Genomic DNA, 22,193 nt, shown 5'->3' with positions numbered 1-22,193 from the left:
TAGGGATGTTCAGGAGTGTGGAAACCTCGTGTACAGACATATGACAAATGACACCCAATCACCTGACCACATTCGAAGTCCGTGAGTTCCACAGAGTGCCCCACTCTGCTCTCTCAAAATGTGTAATGGCTACTGAGGTCCCTGATATTGAGTACCTGGCAGTAGGTGGCAGCACAATGCCCGTAATAGGAAAAACTTATGTTTTTGGGGGTGTCTGGATACTTTAGATGAAATAGTGTATAGTGGACAACCTACTTCAACACCTTAATGGATGACACGTGTCTGCTATATAGAAGACACTGTCACTGTTTTGAAGACACTTTAACATCTAAGCCACCTGACAATTGTGCTGTAATGTGTCCAGACTCATACCTCCATCTAAATCCCAGGAAGTGGCTCTTCTTTGCCCACGACATAATCTTTGAGGACCTAGTCAGTGGGAATGGAGTGCATCCTGCTCTAGAGAAATTAAGAGCACTCACCAATTTTCTGACTCCTTGGTCTATTTGTTTTTCTCAGACTGTGCTCATACTAATTGCGATTCATAAAGGACTTTTGTACAAATGCACATCGCCTGCAAGAACTACTGCAGGGAGATGCCAAATTTTCTGGAAACAAGGTGCATAAGAGATCTTTCCTTGTCTTTGAAAAAGTGCTACTAAATTTTCCAGTCTTAGCACTGAGAGACGAGAATGACGATACAGAGCACCACACCGACGGGGTAGCAGTTATGGGTTAGGCCCAGTTCCAGTGCAAATCGGAGATAATGTACTCAACAACAGAGAAAGAGTGCTTCGTAGTTGTTTGGGCTATCAAGTTCTGACTGTATTTATTTGGCGAACCATTCACTGGTTGTCAGATCATTATTCTGACTTAATAGCATGAAGAATCCATCGGGCCGGATGGTGAGATGGTCACTCAGGCTTCAGGGGTATGAAATCACAATAGTAAACAAAATCGGACACAAACATCGGTGTATGACAGCCTTTCAGGGAATCCTTTGGCAGACCACATCAGCATGGATGAAAGCTCCGTCACCACTCAATTAAATAATGATGCTGCTGAATAGAGGGAAGAGCTAGCATTGCTGAAAACCATAGAAGCCTTGAATGGAGAACCAACCAAACAAGAATACTGATTAATAAAAGGAACATTGTATACAAGGAACAATGATCCAATGGGGTGGAAATACATCATCACCCCAGCTCATCTACAGCCAGCTGTCCAGAAGTATTTCCATGACGCTCTGACATCTGGTCACAAGGAACTTGTGAAGATGGTAGAATCAGATGCATGTCTGCACTAACTACCTCACACAGCATGCTGTCATCAAAGTTACCAAATTTGCCATGTTCCTGGAAGGTGGTTATCTTTTGAAGCACAATGATCCCTCGTGATTATTTCTGATCGTGGAAATGTTTTCCAGTAGAGACTAATATCAGGGGAACTTCACATTGTGATAGCACGAACAGAAAGATGACAGCTTATCACTCACAGACAGACAGACAGCCTCACAGAATGATTTAATGAAACATTGGCGGACATGCTCTCGATCTACAATAATGTGTAACAGAGACTGGGATTTAATACAGCTCTCTGTGACGTTCGTATGTGCAGCAACATAGCAAAGTGAGACGCTACAGGCTACTTCACGTTTGCAAGGCCGAAATGATGAGATATACCCATAAATCAATTATCAGCAATACAGAGATATGTTGTTCCTGTTTCAACCAAATGATACTTAGAATGACTACATGGAACAGCTCATCATCAGGATTGGAAAAGCAGACAGCTGGCTCCCATGCACACCACGGACACTTAAGAAAAGGAAAAAAGCATGCTAGAATACAAAGCACCAGTCAGTGAAGCACATTTCAGGAGACTCTGCATAGATTTTTATGCCTGTGCAGAAACTGGGACTATCAGAAAAAATTATTATAATGCTACTTTGCACTGTATCATATGCTTAGTTGCTTTTTGGATTTCATGAGGATTATGACACTTCAGCAAAGGCACAAAAGCAAAGAGAGTGTGTGCCGATCAATTGTGGGCACGGGACAGCGACTGGTCAAATATTTAACAACATTCACCAACCAGCTGTGCAATTGAGATGTTATTTTATTTTTGCTACCAGTTTCAGCAATTCATTACGCCATCTTCAAAGACTTGACTACGAGTTGAAGTCAAGACTTTGAGGGAAGCACCGGAGCTACAAATTCCCAACAACCAAAAACAAACGGCTCCAGTGTGCCAATACTGATTATTTTTCAGATGTGTTTATGAGGCCTCAAGATGCCGTAATGAATTGTCAAAACTGGTAGTGAAGATACAATAAAATAAAATAACATTTGAACTGCACGGCTGTTTGGCGAATTTCATTGTTACATAAAAGAGACATTGTCTATGCCTTCTGTACGAAGCTCAATGAGAGTCCTGAGGTGGCTTCTTTTTCAAGAAAACTAAACACTGGCTCAACAGTATGAAGGTTTGATAGGAGGGGGGCTACCTCTGATGCTCATCACAGTGAAGAGGATACAAAAGTATCTCAAGAGCAAGGATCCTCCAGCAATTCCAGAGCACTGTTGAAAAGATCTAGATTTAGGATGATGTATTCAGCTCCAATGAGAACTTCTGGAACAGCGAGGCACTGTTTCTTCAGGAGAGGGAGCAATGCCACGAGCTATGCTGCACGCAGTAGTGCTGTCGGTCACCAGAGGAACCCAGATCGTCAGCAAATACTTGTAATTTAGTATTCATTGACATTTATCATTTCTAAAATGTTCTGGAAATTAGTCATGTTTACATTTTCTGGAAAATCTCATGTTTGAATAAATGACAGAACTCTCTGTCCAGAAGGTAATTATTTTCCGTCTGCACATTTGTGTCATTATAAAGATGTTTTCAGTGCTAGATGGTGTACCTCATTACCGAAACTGCTTTTAGATTTGCACTCTAGCGTGCTTGTGTGACAACATCACACTCTGAACAGATAGCAAAGGAATAGAAGAAAGCATGACCTACAAAAGAAGCTTGAAATAATTATTCATGAAGTCAAATATGAAACTGTTCTAGTTGTGTAAATGGGGGTTAGCAAGACAATGTTTTAACAGCTTTCAACCTTTCCAAATAAGAATATAAAAGTCCTTAAAGTAGATTACAGATATGATAGAAACAGAATTAAACATAGAACTTCAAATTCTTTAAGGTGCATCTGAAACTGAGCAACGAGAAAGTGACAACTTGACAGCATTTGCACTGTGTCTTTCTGAGTATAGCAGCATGTGGGTCTCTGAGTGGGATGAACTGAATTTGGTCGGAAAGGATGCCGAGAGGTAGAAGGATGTCAACAACGAGGTCATCACAGGCGGAACACAAGCTCGGTCAGGGAAGGAAATCGGCCATGACCTCTCGAAAGGAACCATCCTGGCATTTGTCTGCAGCTGCTTCTTCTTCTTCTTCTTCTTCTTCTTCATAATTTGTCCCATTCAGTAGCAGGTTCCACGGAGTGGATTTGCTTTCTCCATTTTCAATCATGGGCCATTTTTGGATAAACATTTACCGCATTCAGGTCATTTTGCAGTGTGTCAGCTCAAGCTGTCGGGGTCGTCTCTCTGATCCCTTTCCTGCAGCTTCCACTGTGTGTGCTACCTCTGTGACGCTATCATTCTCTGCGTGCAGCATACGACCGAACCATTGCAAATGCCTTTCTCGCGTTTTCTTCTGGATCGGTCGACCACAAAATGTTTCCTAAAAGCATCGCTCGAAACGTGATCCGGTCGAGTAATGCCACTTGCCCATCCGAGCAACTTAGTCTCCTCTGTGGACTCCTACTCTGACACAAAAGTTATTTGACGCTACTGCAGCCACCTGGACATAGCTGCTCCTTTCTAAACACTGATGCCGCATCCAGTTAACGAGGTACTCCAGATTGCCACGACTTCAAGCACTAATCACATTATTTCATGAGGTACCTGATCAAAAACATTTTTGAGGTCTAGAAAAGCAAGATGAATTTATCTGGAGTAATATAGAGAAATCAAGGAAAACCTAAGTCTTGATGACCAGAAGCAGATTTGACTCACTGTCCTCCTGAATGCAAGTCCAGTAACTGTGATGCAGAGCGGTGTGCATCTGCAGGTTGTGAAGGTACTGGCCAAGGCAACAGAAGTTAGCAATTGTAAACTGAGATAAAAACTTACTGTCCAAAATAGTTTTTATTGTAATAACTACTGTATGTCTGTGGCAATTTTAGTCACACAATCTGCACACTGACACCATCACAATCAGAACCTCAAATCTCTAGATGCGCTGCTGTGCTATACAAGCACTGCTTTGTATAGTATGGAACACTAACTCACATACACAGAAATTAACAATAATATTAAATCAAGAATAAATTAATTTTTTTGTTGTTTACAAAAACACCATTGCTCCTTATACATTTGATTTCCATAGTCTGAAAGACAACACTACTGAGTGCTCCATTTCTGTTCTCATTACCATGCAATCACTGATCGACTGACTGGGTCAAACAACACTGCACTTTAACTCTTTGAGGATATTTTCTGTTGCGATCCATCCCAGTTCCATAAATGGACTTTTTAAGTAGCATGTAACAACCAGCAGAACAAAGTCGAAGGTTTAAATAAAGTCATACAAACAACTACATCCCAGAAATTTATATGTAAAAGCTTTATGAGAAGGGGGCAGGGGAGGAGGGAGAGAGAGAGAGAGGAGAGAGAGGTGGGACAGAGGAACGAGGAGGCAGCTTCAAAATTTCATGTCCAGAGAAACGGTTATGGGAAAAATAATAATAATGATAATGAAAATAAATAATAATAATAATAATAATAATAATAATAATAATAATAATAAGAAGAAGAAGAAGAAGAAGAAGAAGAAGAAGAAGAACAGCTGTATGTGCTTCTGAGTGTTTTACCGAATTACTTTTTCTGTTTTATGCATAACATTTTGACAAAGGGCTCAGCCATCATCATTAAGTCTGGTCAGAGTCCAGGGAGCAAGTACACACAAAATCAAAACTTCCAGCAACTGACGAAAACAGCTACTTGGAAGTACACCAGTAATCATTCGTGCCTATAAAACCTGCCAAGTAAGATGATGTAATGGAGTGGTGGGAGGGGGGGTGTACAAGACAAAGTGAACAACAGTATGCAGTATGAAAGTGTGGAAGGAGAAAGAACAAAGGGACGGTGAAAAGTAAATCAGTTTACTTCACTAACACTTACCATGCTCTGTGAAATTGAACAGCGGTGGTAACTCACGGCCATTGGGAAGCCGAGTGTTAGGCTCCCGGAGCTCATCAAAGAAAGTGTGAGCACATGCCTGCAGCGGTGATGTACGCGACGACGGTGTATACTCCAGAAGACGTGACACCAAATCGATTGCCTCTGGTGGAGTGCGCGCACGGAATACCTTAAACAATGGAGATTTTATGAATCAATAACAATATATACAATTTATTTTCAATATGTGTACCAGTATCTTTCATAGCAGAAAGAGTGGATGAAGTGAGATCGGTGAACCAGAGAGTAAGTAATAGTAATGCACCAAATACATATTTCTGTATTGCACGGCACATTTCTTTTTGTAATGTCATTCATTCCTTAGTCGTTCTTATTTCCTTAGAGATTGAATGATGTGCTGCTCAGACACTACTGTGTTGACATACCACAAGCGTACAATAATGTTATGACACCATGAAATGTAGAAAAAGGGAGCATCTACTTACTTTAGTATCATGTCCACACTAAGTAACTGGCATTTATTTTTCTTTCACAGTTTACTTTTGGGCAAGAATTACCTCGAAAATATTAAAACCATTTATAAGCTATGATTTCCATTTTTTTTTAAATTCAAACAGTAATTTGTGTTTTCAGATTACTTTCATATTTTCTTTGCATGAGGAATTTACATTTTACAAAAAAACTTTATATTAAAAATTTTGGAGGACCTACAGTTTACACAGATTTGAAGTACTTAGTTCCTTGCTTGCAGAAATGTATGTTATTTTATCTAATACGCATAAACTGGGCCTTGATTTCCTTGAAGGCTTCACTATTCATATAAAAATGTAATAGCCAACACAGTTTACATTCTGCGCCAACAACGTACAATCTCATTATGTAAAATTTTTAAAGTCATATGAATCATTGAAAGGTACATGGAAACATTGTTAATTATGTATTTAATTAAATGAACTCAATGCGTGAAGCATCCATTGATTTCAAACACTACTCTACTACTGACTGAAGAGAGGAGGACACTGAAGAAATGTGACATATGAACTGCTGAAGACAAAGTAGCATACAAAGTACCATGCCACGTAACTATCAAACCAAGTAGTCACAGTATCTCACCAGTCTTTGTGAGAAATAACCAGCATCAAAAGCTGAATCAAATGCGTGACCTCTTCAAGAAGATAAACAGCACTACCCAAGAGTTCAAACTGTGCAGTGGTGCTGGAAGATGTACCAGGCAATCTTATTGGTGACAAGAAAGAAGCAATAGTTAGGTGTAAATAATGATGTGAAATCCTGTATTGCAAAGGAAATAATGTTAAGGAAGAGATTATTTGCATGGAATCTAATACAGAACAAGATGTTCCACTCAGTGAAACTGAGAATTAATCAAGCATTTCAAAAAGCAACAAAAGTCCAGGTAAAGACAATTTTTCCAGAGAAATGCCGACTGTGATGGGATGGAAGGCATGCACGCTGTCATTTAATAAGTAATATGATGTTGAAACTTTGTAACTGCAATGACTGGACTACATCTGTTCCAATTCCTCTTTGCAAAAAAGGATCAGTTAGGGACTGCTATAATTGTAACACTATAGCATTAATATCACACACTGGCAAAGTAGTTCTGTAAATGATGAATCAACATCTTAAAAAATAAATAAATAAATAAATAATACTGCAAACTCAAAATTCTGCAGAACAAGCATGTTATGTGACAGCAAAGGCATTCTGAAGCAGGCAACTGAGGAAGTCTTGAGTCCCATGTCCATATCTTCATTTATTTCCTAGATTATAAAAAGAAGTCTATGTTCATGTGGGACAAGCTGCGACATGTGCTCAATTAGTGTGAGGTTCCACAGGACCTATCATTTCCAAAAGGTCTTTATAACGACCACCCACAACCATAAAGGTGGATATTAAATACTCGATATTTTTTTTTTTAATGTGACAAATGGGAGTCAGAAAAGGTCATACTGACACCTGTGTTTTGTAACATCTGTGCAGTGTATGTGATTAGCAGCACACTGGTTGGCTGGGATGGCAGAATTTCCATTGGCAGCAGGAAAATCAACAACGTATGCTCTGCAAATGATACTATCCTAACTGCAGAAAGTGAGGGACTTATTAATCTTTTTCCCAGAGTGAAGACTATTAGTTTAAATTTCGGCCTAAGAGATAAACATGGTTGTTAAAAGAGAAGGTTTAGATTGAATCTGACTGACAGATTGCTTGAAGGATTTGCAAGTAGTGAATGATACTGTATATCGAGGATCTCTGATCAATGACACAGGATAATTTGATAAAGAAATAAAATGGCAAATTACCCTTGGGTGAGCTGTGATGGTTAAACTTGCAAAGATCTGGCACAACTGGGCAATATCCAAAACAATGTGTTTGCTGGAAGAATTGGTGTTTCCTGTGTTCTTGCATGGCTGTGAGATTGGGCCATGAAAGTTAGTGACAAGAGTCAAATTTATGCCTTGCAGATACAGTGTCGGTGGAAGACGTTTTGCATACCATCGACAGAAGAATGAATCAATGCTTCCGTTACAGAAGAATTTAGCATCTTACCTTGCCAGTTGAAGCTACTCCCAGTTCCTTAGGCACATTCTGGAAAGAGGATAATTTAAAAAACCCATCTTGCAACCCAAACTTCAAGTCATAAGACCAAGAGGAAGAGCAACACGTCAATGGTCGGATGAAGTGAAGAAGATTACTGGCCTACCTCTTCACATTATATTAATAAGAGCTGAAAATTGCCGTGGATGGAAACACCTAGTCAATGGTGCAGTTACTTAATAAATGAATGAAAAAATGATGTCATAACATTCGGCAATGAATAAACTGACTAATAATGATTAACTAAATTATGTTAGCATAAGCTTATTTAAATAATTTTTGAAGTAATGTTCCAAAATAGACTAAATATAATCCACCATACAAGGTGGAGGGGAAGTTGTTAGATGGTATTGTCAGTAGTAGCAAGTAAAGCACTGGCAAGCAGTGTCTAAGCTTATGAGCAGCACTTACCACCAAATTAACTGTTATTTGTTAAGGCTCGGTAAGAAGCTTTGTTGTGTGTCTAGCTGGAATTCTGCATAATTTGGCAGGAAATTAACATTTTTGTATGACACGTAAAGATTATTGACACTGACATTATTTACAAAAAACTTATTTTGATCGGAGAAATTTACTGAAATGAATGAAAATCCAGGATCAACTGAATAGGGAAAAAACATTCAATCAGCACACTGAAGACAATATTTGTAAGAAATTTCTGGGAAGGTGAACTAATGAACAAGTTCCGAGTGCTGCACTTGTTATTTTCATCGGCCTTCACGGCTAGAGTTTTTTGCTGTATCAGTACATGCCACAGATTTGTTAAAGCTATTTCAATGCTGATTTATAAATTTTTGATCAGACAAGAAGAAAGATATTCTTATCTTTTGGAAATACAAAAAAAAAAAAAAACCATTTAACACACACGTACACTCTTACTACCACTGTTGCATGAGGAGTTTAGAATAATTTTTGGAGTTAATTAGGTTAATGCAACGGACAAACAATTCAACTTTTGCATAGTCCGTAGAAGAGATGATATTTCTGTACCAAAACCAAAACCTTGCCTTTTGTGGGCAATGCTCTTGCAGACCGAGCTAAAGCCCAACTTATTACCTACCCTCAACCACTTTCTGAAGTATGTAGAATCTCTCTCTCCCACGTCTTGACGGATTAGCACTTCTGCAAGAAGAATATCATACAGGATCATACCTACATACCTATATACCTGCCCCCGTTCGGCTGCAGGTGAGGTATTTGTCCTCTGATTTTTTGTACATTCTTTCTATTCTGGAACTATCAGTATTTCAATGGGAACAGAGTTTAGAATCCACAGCGCTTGTCCAATTCGTTTGCCACAAGCTTTCTTTCTCCGTTCGTGCTGCATGTTAATGCATACACAAACTACATATTTAACTAATTTTTGGAGTCTCACTGGGTGCGAGTGCGACAAAAAAAGGCGAACTATTGTGCCAAAGACATTCATTCATAAAATGACACAGCGGCAAAAACAACAAAAAGGCAAATGGTCCTTAAGCTACAACTAACTATAGAAACAAATAGGTTTCTACTTAACAAGTGGCAGGAGAGAGAGGTAAAAGTCAGATAGCAACAGACTGGTAAGACAGAAGGATCTGTACTTTGAAAAAACTGTGGTTATATTATTACCCAAATGAGCCTGACTATTGCACCATTATATATACAGAAATTTTTCTATCTGTGTTCTTAGGTGAACTGGGGCTTGATGATCGTGACATCCAATTGGACGGACGTCTGCACTGGAACCAAAGAGTTGGTGTCTGTGTATGTTCAGCTGCCAGAAGAAGAATTTTCAGTTGTGGAAAAGGGACTGCATTCTCTCCTTACTACTTTTCAACGACTATTCTGAAAAGATTTTCCAAGATGCTCTAGACGGAAAGTACCAAGAATAGTGATTGACCGTGTTATGAGACACAGCTGATAACACTATCAAGCAACAACCTTACAAGGCCTCCAAGAACTACTAGGCAGTGTTCCTGAAGAGAACAACAGCAGAGCAAAATGAGTAGTTGTGAGCAGAGAATGAGGTGAAATTCAGGGCGCTCTTTCACTCAATAATGAAAAGATCGGAAGGGTTTCGTCATGTAAATATTTTGGGTGCGAAATCAATAATAACTGGGACTCCTATCAAGAAATTCGCTGCAGAATCAAACGGGCCAGAAGTTCTTTCCAGAAAAGAAGGAAATTTGACTAGCCACGACAAACAGACTACTCCTTGCACTCTATTACTCTGATGCTGTGTATTCAGCATCCTACTCTACAAAGAAGAGTCATGGACACTTACCACCATATTAGGTAAGAACTGTAAGGCGTTTGAAATGTGGGCATATTGAAGGATATTGAGGATACTGTGGACAGATAATGTCACAACAGTAGCAGTTCTGGGGCACATGAACAGAGATTTTGAAATTTTCAATACCAAAAGAAGGAAACACTAATACTTTTGCCATATAAGGCACAACAACAAATAATACAGCCTGTTTCAAATAATACTTGAAGCAAATATTGATAGTAGATGTAGTCCAGGAAGAAGAAGACTATTCTGGCTAAAGAACTTGAGACTATGGTTTGGGCTGAGCACAGAATTGCTGTTCAGAAAAACCACAGACAAACAACATGGAGGACAAGGCACTTTAAGAAAGACTAGGAAGAACTTTTAAGACATTTTCTACAACTGAAATTTTTTGTTAGGTTTAAGCACAATACATAAATATAATGTTAGTTTACTGTCAGGGATGACAGGTAAGTTTTGTTTTAGTTGCTTTTGTAGGTCTTGGACTCTGGGGAAACTGCAGTGCATTCATTTTGTTGTGTCATTATCAGTTTTATTCCCTCTTTTACAGGACCAAAATAAATACACCACAGGTTGCCCAGTTTACTTCAGGTTCATGTCTCAAGATTTTGGAAGACAATCTTCAATTACTCATTCCATTAACGAGCTCACCCCATTTTTTGTTCCATTTTGGTCGACTTGATCTACAGATGTCCGATTGGTTCCCAAATTGGTCCAATCCGTCACTTCAATCATTCTGAGACATATTATTTTCCATAGCCTGAACTCTGTTCTTTTATTTATGATCCATGACTGACTCACAATAAACTGAACAATCATGGCGTGTTAAAATTTCAATTTATTTATTTCCAAGTTACACTTTAAGGAATCAACTACTGCCTCTCAAGTATACATATGTGCATGATTTTGTCCGTTTCCTCAACATTCTTATACCACTGAAATTTAATTTCATAGTCTAAAAAGTTAAACTGTTTAACTTATCATAATGCTTCTTTATTAAGAATAATATTTCCTCTTATAAGATAATTTCCCACAAAAACCACAGTTTTAGATTTCTGCTATTATCTTCATGTTATATTGTTTACATATTATGTCCACAGGCATATTTCTTCTTTGATGTAATCCTCTTACTGCCAAAGCACGGCTTATTAAAATAGCATCCCTACCTATTTGAAACTAGCATCAATCCAGCTTTTCAGCCCAAGTAAATGGTGCCATCTTTGTGCATGCTTATTACAGCACATGTCAAATGTAATACATGACCTCTTATCCCCATTATTCCACAAGCCTTATCAGAAGCTTTTATAAGGTCTATGGAGGCTAAGTGGCTTTTGTGTCAGATTCTCTTCAATTTTGTTAGTTATCTTTTTAAGAAAAACTGGATTTATAGTGTGGATGAGAGCGGCAGTGTCCCCAAATGTTTAGATTGGCAGTTTCAAAATTCTTGTCCTTCAAGTCGGATGACTGTGAATGTGGATATAGTATCCCTGAATTCAAGAAGAGAATATTCCTTTATTTTCAACAAAACTTCTCTATATCTGGGACCATGTTGGCTATAAACGGTACAACACTTGTCTTGATCACCAACATAATTTTATTCATAATGATATGACACATTTAGAAAAAAAAAAAAATCCCGTCACCAGATCTATGACATGAAATATAGAGATATAAGACATGTTAACTACAGCAGCAGAAGACCGCTATATTGTGCAATAGGCAAGAAGAGACCCATGTCTAACAGCAGTGCAAGTGCAAGTACAAGAACACAATAAGAGATCCAAGTCAAACAGGAGGTGAAATTGCCACACTTTTAACAAGACTACAAGGCTCACAAACCAAATTGGCATAGCAACTGCACGGGGACAGTCCCTTTCCCCAGCAATTGGTATGTCGGTTCTGTCGATACCCACACATGGGCAGTACCGTGTGTGATCGTGCCACGAACATAGGGAACTGGACCAATGACGAGTGGGGTCGCATGTCCTTTTTGGATGAGAGCAGCTTCAGTTTGAGTAGTGATTCCGGATGCACACTGATGAGGTGAAAGGTGGGAACACGTAATGCAACCAGGAACATTGTCGAACCTAATCATTTTTATGCTCCAGGTCTTATGGTGTGGGCAGGCATAATGTTGCATGGGTGTGCCGACTTCCAAATCTTTGGACACGTTACTTTCGCTGATCAATGTTACTGTGATACTGCAATCCTTCCCCATGAGTGTCTTTTTGGGATGCATTCGGCCCCATTTCATTTTTACGGATGAATTTGTGCGACCACATCAAATAGCACAGGTGGAGCAGCTCTTTGAACGAGAGGCTTTTCAGTGAATGGACTAACCTGCCCACTCCCCAGACCCTCGTCTTCCCATTCACTGGGAACACAGATTGTAGCATGTCCACAAGCACCAGCAACCACCTAGCAGTTGATAACCATGCTGATGTAGAAGTGAAATGCCCAAACACAAGAACTCATTACCAATCTTGTGGCCAGCATGGAAGCACGGTGCAGAGCATGCATTGCCTCCATGATGATTACACACCCCATTAAGAACCATTTCCCAGCTTTTGTAATGACCAAGGAACCATCAAAGCTGAGTGACTTCAATATAATTATTGTCTTCAAATAAAAGTGTCATTCCTGTTCATATCACTGCATGCTTCTTTCAGTTACCTTCTGTGGCACACTGCAGCAGTTCTTTCTATGTATTGTCCAAGTTTCATCAAGCTACGTTACTTGCTGTAGCACATTTTGCGACATGTTACTTTCATGTTTAAGTTTTGCACATCATTTTGTATCTATTTGTAGGCTATTGTCAAGTGCTATAGCTATGACATGAGTATGTCTACATGTTACCAGTGCCTTTGTACTTATATAGGACTTGAGAACGGCCTCTTCGGCTGAAATTTGTTAATTGTGTAAAACATATTAAATAAAAATGCTTGCAAATCAAATAGACGAAGTAGAACCAGGTCTCCAAATTTATTTCACTTTATATTTGGCACTATCACTATAAAGTGCAATTTTCATAATGTCACAGCCTTGGCTGTGTATTGTTTTTGTTGAATACTTGACTGGCATCCCATTGGTGTTTTCAAGTGTAATTGCAATCCAGCAGAGGATATCTAACTTGCTATTAGGCAACAAATGTCAATGGTTCCTTTCATTCTTAAGGAATGTCCCTGCCTCTTCCTTCCACCTACTTTTTTTTATTAAAGCTTTATTTTTATCAATTTTCTTGTAACTATGATCTCATTCTGTACTATTTTTATTTAGTCCAAATTTTTATACTTGGCTATTTTCCATATGCTCCACTTTCTTATATTCAAATCCCAGAAATGTTGAGCACTGCAGCTACAGACTTGGTGGTAGGGATACAAACCCTTCTGTTAGCAATTATTTTTCTTGTACAAAGAATTTAAATCACATATTTAATTTTTATAAATGTTTGGCATGTAGCAATTATGCCTGATGTCATAGGACCTAACTTACGTACATAGTTTTTAATAAGTATTTGCCACAATATCATCTTACGTCAGAGATGTTACCTTCACTAATGTAACCTACTTGTGAAACTGTTTTCCTTGTGAAGCTTCCAACTTATGTCTGCTACATCACTATTTCAATTTACTCTTTTTAATATGCCGTCTTATATTTCAGCCAAAGATCTGACGGTTGGTTTCTCACAAAATGTGTCACATGACTATAAATAAAATTAATTTGGTGGTCAAGACGAGTGTTTTACCATTCGGAGAAGATTCTGCCTATAGAAGTTTTCCAATTGTGTCAATCTGACAAAGATAAAGGCAACACAGAGAGGGGCTAAACAAACTATGTACTTTTTCTTTACTACGAACGGCATCCTTGAAGCAGACAGTGCAATTTTGCAGGCTGCTGGGCAAGCTGTGCCTTCCTAAGCATAGATATGATGATGATGATGATGATGATGATGATGATGATCATGATCATGATCATGATCATGATCATTGTGGAGCACTCAACTGCACGATCGTAAGTGCCCATACAAAGTCCCAGTTTTTTCACAGTCCGATTTTTACACAGTCTGATCGAGCCAATGTAACGAATCATGATGGTGACAACACACCCATTCCCCAAGCAGGTAGAGAACTACCTCTCTAAACCCATCCACTGCAGCTATTTATTCTGTACTTCCTTTCCCATTTTTTGGCTCTCTCTTTTTAAACATATCGGCCTGTGTCTATGTTCAACTGCTCTTATTAACTCATCATACTTGTACAGCCTAAACACCACCTTCAATATACTGTTACATAATTTAATTGAAACGGCCCCACCACTCCGAACCAAATTATTCCTTGGGACACTTTTACTCTTTCCTGCACTAACTGCTGCGCGAATACTCCTCGTTGGCTAGTTCACAGAAACTTCAATTTCCCTTCACATTACACCAGTTTTATCAAGTGACTAGCATCTCCATTATCATACACAGTTGTATCGTAATGAAACTTCTTCAGGATGGCCATCCACCACCCTCATCAGACTTACAACGTGTCTTCTGTCAAATTCAGTTATTTGCTTGTGTTTATATGAAGAACTCTCAGTTTGCAAGGCAAAATAAGCTATTACCTTAGGATTCAAGACATACCTTAGACCATTCTAGGTTATCTGTTACTGTTTATGATCTCAGGATGTATGTTTATTTCTGCAACAGTATTATCCCATGTGACATCAGCTGCCCAGATTTTGGAATTATTCTTTTAACTGAAGAATGGCATGAAACAGTCAACTGTAGTTCCTTATACTTCACTATGTGATATTGTTTATGGCTGTGTAGTGACAAGGACAAAATCTAAAACAATTACAATTTAAACATATAAAGTAAGAGTTTCCAATGATAGTCAAACATACAACACACCATATAACACAGTTATCAATGGAATTTTGAAGTAAGTAACTGTATGCAGTAGTCCAGGTTTGTCAGTTTTGACGGAAAAATAAAAAGGAATACGGCTTAATGTGCCAGTCCAAAATGGCATTTATTTCATGTTGTCAAAACACCCTGTTCACGCACACACATGGAACACTCAACACACAAAATAAAAAACTAAACTAAGAAACCATATGAAGATAATGGGAAACCTCATATGTAACACTGCAATAGGCTTTACATTATGCACACAAAGGTATCCTGTGCAGAAGACTGCATAAATTTAGAACTGAAATACTTTTCTGAGAGCTATGCTTCGACTGTACACTAAAATGGTGAACTGCCATTTTTAATTATCTTCAATATTAATCCATCTTTTCCTCTCTCTCTCTCTCTCTCTCTCTCTCTCTCTCTCTCTCTCTCTCTCCCTCCCTCCCCATCCCACTGTCCAGTGTGTGTGTGTGTGTGTGTGTGTGTGTGTGTGTGTGTGTGTGTGTGTGTGTTTCAGTCAGGGAAGTATTGGCTTGGGTGTGATTTCTTGTCATGTACCAAATACGAATATGTGAAAACTAATTTGTGTAGCTTATTCAGTAAGAATGAAGACGTAATATGCTCATCCACATGAGGTAAGAAACAACTGATAATAGAACCAAAGAGTGGTCACATACAAATATCAGAAGTGAAGGCAGTTGCAGAATGACTTTATAATCATTCACAAATTCACACAATGTGTTCCATAATTCACATAATGAAAAACAGCCTTCAGGGATGTGAAACATTAGAAATAGTTTTATCACTTTGGAAAGAATATATCCACATATTAGATGAAAGAGACTATGAACATAATGCATGCATCAGACAATGTGACAACATAAAACAAAAATGTTTTCACCATCAAATCCAGGTGATAGAACTGTTTCTCAGTAACTTGTACTAACATAAAAGAGGAAGTCATTCGGCTCACCATTGTCAAAAGCCATACAAATTAAAATAACTACTAGTACTGTCACTACTGAAACATCAAAACTAAAATAAAAACTGAAGTATTTTGTTCACTTTGAAAATTACAGCACACAGCAATCAAATTACTTGATGTCACAGATTGTGGAAGGAAACTGTGGTTCTCAGCAAGAGACACTACCTCTCCCTCCCCCCACTCCCTCAATCTTCTAACTGAAGTAACTTGAAAACTTTACACACACACACACACACACACACACACACACACACACACACACACACAGAGAGAGAGAGAGAGAGAGAGAGAGAGAGAGAGAGAGAGAGAGAATACAAACACTTATCTGATCAGAAGTACCTGGACACTGCTATGTAACGTAGAGTTGGCCTGACCACTAGATGTCACAAGAGGTGGATCCACTAGTATAAAAAGAGGTGACGAGTACTGTGTTGCCGTAGATAAACATTAAAAGCAGAATGGATCAGTCGGGAGAACTCCTCGACTTCGTATATCGACAAGTCACTGGATATTACTTTAGCAACACGTCCGTGAAGGACATTTCAATCCTCCTCAAACAGCCCCAGTCAGAGTAGGTGACGTGGTTGTGAAATAGAAAGGCTACACTAGGACCAGATCTCTCACATTTATCTCTAACAATCTTGATGTCGACGGGATGTGAAGTCTCTTTCTTGTGTATCGACAGGCAGCGGCCAATGACCACTGTGGAGGATGGTCGTAAAAAGGAAACTCTCACAAAAATCACTCTCGAGTTTCTACATGCTACAAGCTGTCCTGTAACAGTGACTGCGTGTAAGGATTTAGAAAGAAAGGTCAAGCAGCTGCTCGTAAGCCACAAATTTCTGCAGGTGGTGCAGGGACACTGTACAGAGGACGATTGAAAGCAAGTAGTTTGGAGTGATGAACTGCACTATCCCCTGTGCATTCTGATAGAAGTGTGTGTGACTGGCAAAGACCTGTGTCACCACACGTAGTGGTGACAATGAAAAGTACAGAGGAGATGGCGTTATAGTAGTGACGATCTTTTCACGCTTGCGGTGTTGTCCCATTATTTCACCTAAGAATATTCTAAATGCGGAAAGATATGAGCACATTTTACAGCACTGTATTCTGCGTACGGTAGAGGAACAGCTGAGAGGTGACAGTAACATTCCTCAAATGGGCTGATTTGTCCAGAGTCCTGAACCCAATGGAACTCCTTTGGGATAAGTCAGGAAGTCAACTTTGCTCCAGACACGAATGTCCAACATCTACTCTGGTCTCAGATCGTTACAAAAAATCTGTGTCATTTCTCCAGAGAGTTCGGACACCTCGTGTAAAGTGTCCTCAGCTGAGTTCAAGTTGACAAAGGCAAAGGGCCGACACGCTGCTATAACAGATGTCTGGTTACTTTTGATCAGATGGTGTAGATGCAATATTACATCTTTACCGTGACAGTTGCAGTATATCGGCACGATTTTGTCAAAATATGTAGTTCATTACAGAATTTCACTGTAAATAAACAAAACTTCTACAAAATTACTCTAGAAAGCTTAACAATAACTGCCTAGCCACATCTCTACAGCTTTTGGTAAGAAAATCAATCTATAAAAAGCATACAACGCAAAAACAAAGAGGTGCCATCAAGAATAACTGTCAATGTTGCTGCAAAATTTTGGCTCGCGAATACTACTAAAAGCCTCTGCCAATTCACTCCAGTAAATCATTCTAGGTATTACACAGCAACAAATAATGTGATGAGTAAGGCATCCAGTTCCAGCCGAGAAATAAAGCTGCGGACTAGTGTACAGTGGAAACTGGTCAATGGGACGCAACACTCCACACCTCATGTTACAGTGTATCATCATCACAAAACTCAGTGCACGCTTCTGCAATACCAAACACAACTCACACGTGTGGCAGTATCTTTCTTGAAGAGGATGTAATAGGCAGGGTGTACCACACTGGACACTTCCATTTACATTTCTCTCAAACTGTCAACAGATTTTTTCTCAGGGAAAGCAATAAATACATCCCTCCTAACTTACCAAACACTTTACAGTTTATGACGTCCCCATGCTAGAAAACTGAGACTGCACTTAGCGTACTCATGTAAATCAGCTGCCATGGCAGTAAAACGTGGGGAATATATATCAACAAAATCCCATGTTCTTTTATAGGGAGATTCAATCTTACAAAACAATCAACTGCTTGCGTAACACACACATCACATTTATTGTCTGCAGGACATATTATTTGGGAGACTGGGTGGGGAGATTGAGGGAGGGCCAAACAAGTAGGGTTCGCAACAAATAAGAATCTTTTTGTCAGGATGATGCTGATCGTGATAGTCAAATTGCAAAAAATAAGGAGAGAGATAGAAAATAACCAGTCATTTCCTGCATTTCTTTACAACATAGGATTACAATGATGCTGAAGGACTGTTAACTGACTGTACATTCTCACCGGAAATGACATAATTACTGATGTCGGATGTTGATATCTGGTACTTCAGAACTAAGAATAGAACTATTCTCCATCTCCCATCCTTCCTCCTCCCTTTCAGTTTCTTAAAGCGAAAAAATGTCTATCAACCCCACCAACCTCATCATTAATAATTCAATGACAAAAACAAAATAAAATATTAAAAAAAAGGAAAAACCAAGAAACAAAAAGTAACTAGAAACAACCAAGAAAACTGCCATTATTTTTGTATCAGAAATCATATTGTACTACTGACAGCTGCAATGAAGAACTCTTATTATTGCTAATAGGTCTGAATGTCAGAAATTATCACAAGTACTGGAAAAGTTTATCATCACAGTATTTATGTGGATACAGGCCCGACATTCAACCATACTCTACATAATGCACTTCACATCAGTACCTGATAAATGCTCAACACTGTTCAGAGGTCGGAATGGCACCTATAACTAAATGATACACCACACCCCTATGTTGACATTTGTGGTTCAGATGTCTAGAACCTTTGTTCTCTTACTTTACAAGTATTCAGAAATTGGGTGCATTATAAGTTTTACTGTTAGTGATATTAGATCTTTTAGTGTGTGTGTGTGTGTGTGTGTGTGTGTGTGTGTGTGTGTGTGTGGTTTTGATACTTGGTTTGATTTTTGAGATTCTTTATAATAGTGTCAAAATGAGCCATAAAAATTTCTGTAACTGAATAACTTCCTGCTTCTGATTATTATTATTATTATTATTATTTATTATTATTAGCAATACTCTAAACTGGTAACAACAATGAAGATTTTTCATTGCAACAGGTGGTGGTGCAATATGACTTTTGTTAACTATCTTCAAGCTGTAGGGTTCTAACTACAAAAACATAAAAATAATAAATTTATTATGGAATTCACTAAATTAAGAAATATTTATTACTTTTTACTGCTTTCGAATTATGTCTACTATTAAAAATACGATAAAATTATATCAGTAGTAGTAATGGAGGATATGAGACAATTTGTGGTTTAATTGAAATGCAAGAGGAAAAAGTTCAGAAATTTGCTCCTCCAACTTCCCTCGACTAATTGTTTGGTAGTTTATACTGATAAATTTCCGTAAAGTAGTCACACGGTTTTCATTAAATGTTGCTACTGCTGAGATATGGAGTGTGTCAAAGTTTTTCACATTTCGTTTGGAGAGAAGAGAAATGTGTGTTTTCTCAGGAGTTGAAGGACTCATATTTAGGTCAGAAATCTAACATGTTTGGACCCTAGATATTACTGGAGATACCTCTCAGGACGGCATTTTCATTTTCACCCAGTTGTTAAGAAGAGATTGTACCCAATTAGTTTTGTTAGGTTTTGTTTCACTATCACTTGGAAATTTTCAGAAGACCTATTTCCACTAAACTGTATATTTGTATAATAGACGGAAACATTCCACGTGGGAAAAATTATATATAAAAACAAAGATGAGGTGACTTACCGAACAAAAGCACTGGCAGGTCGATAGACACACAAACAAACACAAACATACACACAAAATTCAAGCTTTCGCAACACACTGTTGCCTCATCAGGAAAGAGGGAAGGAGAGGGGAAGACTTCCTTTCGTCTTCCCCTCTCCTTCCCTCTTTCCTGATGAGGCAACAGTGTGTTGCGAAAGCTTGAATTTTGTGTGTATGTTTGTGTTTGTTTGTGTGTGTATCGACCTGCCAGCGCTTTCGTTCGGTAAGTCACCTCATCTTTGTTTTTATATATAAACTGTATATTTGTGTTTATTTGAACAACTATTGGTTAGTTTAAGCTACAAAGGCATTTTGTAGAGAAGATTTGCATGGATTATGTCATATGATATACAAACAACAACCAGGGGATCTAACTGTACAATACAACACATGTTTAGATTTCCTGGTTGTTTGGATGTTCCATATATGTTGAATTGTACACTTGAAAATGGCTTCGAAGCTTAAACGAAAACAAATATACTGTCTTAGCAGAAATAGTGTCATCTTTCAAAATTTTAATTTAATTCAAATCATTGAAATGTAACTAATGGAGTCAATGCACATGAAATCAATGAAGTGCAATGTGTGAAATGACATCAGTGACAGCCTTTCACCAGTACAGAACCTGTAACATGATAAATGTGTTGTGACAAATGAAAATTTTTGGCAGACCATGACTCACACCCAGATTTCCCGTCTTTACCATTGGGGGATCTGAGCACCTCTCTAAAACTAACTTTCATTGCCACCGATTTTATTACTTTCGAGGTTTGCTGACAATATTTCATGTCATAGCACTTTCACTGTTTTTTGCATGATTTAAAGACTATACTCCATTCATCGTAAGAATAAACCTCATGTAAACATTACACTATGTTTTATTCTGCATTTCTGGAACCTTATTGGATTTCGTTTCATGTGGAGCAAAAGCCAATCTGTCTCGAGTACAGTCAAGTAAGATAATGAGGATACATCTTATGCTGTGTGTTACACGTAGATCGACTCGGCGATAAAATGGGGTAGCAGCTTTACTGGCACAATTAACTTTGAGAGCATTGGCCAGCCACCTGGTCCAACTAACCTGCAGTGATGTGAACAGTAAAGACGTAAAAAGAGATGAGCAAAAAATAATATAGCCTCAAATGTCATTTAATTTTCGAACAGAAAGAAATAATGGTAAACCTCAGGTGCTGCACTTCTTAGATGATCTGATCTGAGCTAACATAGTACTGTAAATAAAACAAGAGTGATGAAAATTTCCGACTTTAACAAGGGTAACTTTTTCACATGAGCTGTGTGTGGTGTAAAAGTGCACTGCTGGGATTCCAAAATGTAGTTAAATATTGAAGCCGCTGAAGGTGGTATAGTCATTCACGTGGTAATCTCAGAATTTCTTCCAAATCGGACTCTGAAAAAACCATTACATTTCAGTACTGCTACGCTGATAACGATGCGATCAACAACAGAATCCCAAGGCATCAGAAAGTCCACACTTATCACTCTGGCTCGTGTGAGACAAAATCTATCCTATAAAACAGAGGGCACATTCAAACAAAGAGTATTTGATTTTTCATTTTTCTCCAAACAATTGGTGAAGTTTTCATGACTTCAAAATCTTTAACGATATTTTATAACATATTGATTGCTAAGAATGTGTATTTGCATTGGAAACCAGAATTCTGCATGTGCTATGTAATTAGAAATGAGAAGATATGGATTTTTCTTAAAAAAAATGATGGTGAAGTATGAGTTAATTACCACATATTGATAAATTTCATACTTAAATGATTCAGGTATTAAAAAAAAGTTATTGAGTTTCGAACCACTGCTCACTGGCCTGCGCGATCATCGAGCAACGTCACCACCGATTACGCCCAGCTTGCAACTGTAGCTGTGGCCGTTTTATTTATTATAGTGTATTCCACAATGAATTTCAAAGCTTGTTTTTCTCTTTAATGTTGTGAGAAATGTTAAGAACAAGTTGTTTCTAGCCATTAATGGTGTTCCGCACGCACATTACACTATGAAGCAGAAAGCAGTGTCATCCATTTTCGCGATACATATGAACAGTGATACAATCGGAGCACAAGTAGCGCGTGCAGAGACTGAGTGTACACGATTTTTTAAATAAAAATTACACAAGACTAAGAAAAATATTTATGGCTGTTAATACATTAGAATGTCGAAGTTTCATTTACAGTGACAAAG

General features: G+C 38.3%; 1 protein-coding gene across 4 annotated transcripts in view; it reads right to left on the bottom strand.

Moving 5' to 3' along the window:
- LOC126424801 (glycogen synthase kinase-3 beta) overlaps positions 1 to 22,193 on the bottom strand; it is a 313,756-nt gene that overhangs the window by 18,350 nt on the left and 273,213 nt on the right. For all 4 annotated transcript variants that reach the window (XM_050087591.1, XM_050087592.1, XM_050087589.1 and 1 more), the window contains one exon: positions 5,250 to 5,436. In XM_050087591.1, coding sequence (XP_049943548.1) covers positions 5,250 to 5,436 — 187 coding nt within the window. The remainder of the gene's footprint in view (positions 1 to 5,249; positions 5,437 to 22,193) is intronic.

The sequence above is a fragment of the Schistocerca serialis genome, chromosome 10, assembly GCF_023864345.2.
Source record: "Schistocerca serialis cubense isolate TAMUIC-IGC-003099 chromosome 10, iqSchSeri2.2, whole genome shotgun sequence".
NCBI lineage: Eukaryota > Metazoa > Arthropoda > Insecta > Orthoptera > Acrididae > Schistocerca > Schistocerca serialis.
This window is presented reverse-complemented; position numbering and strand designations above follow the sequence as displayed.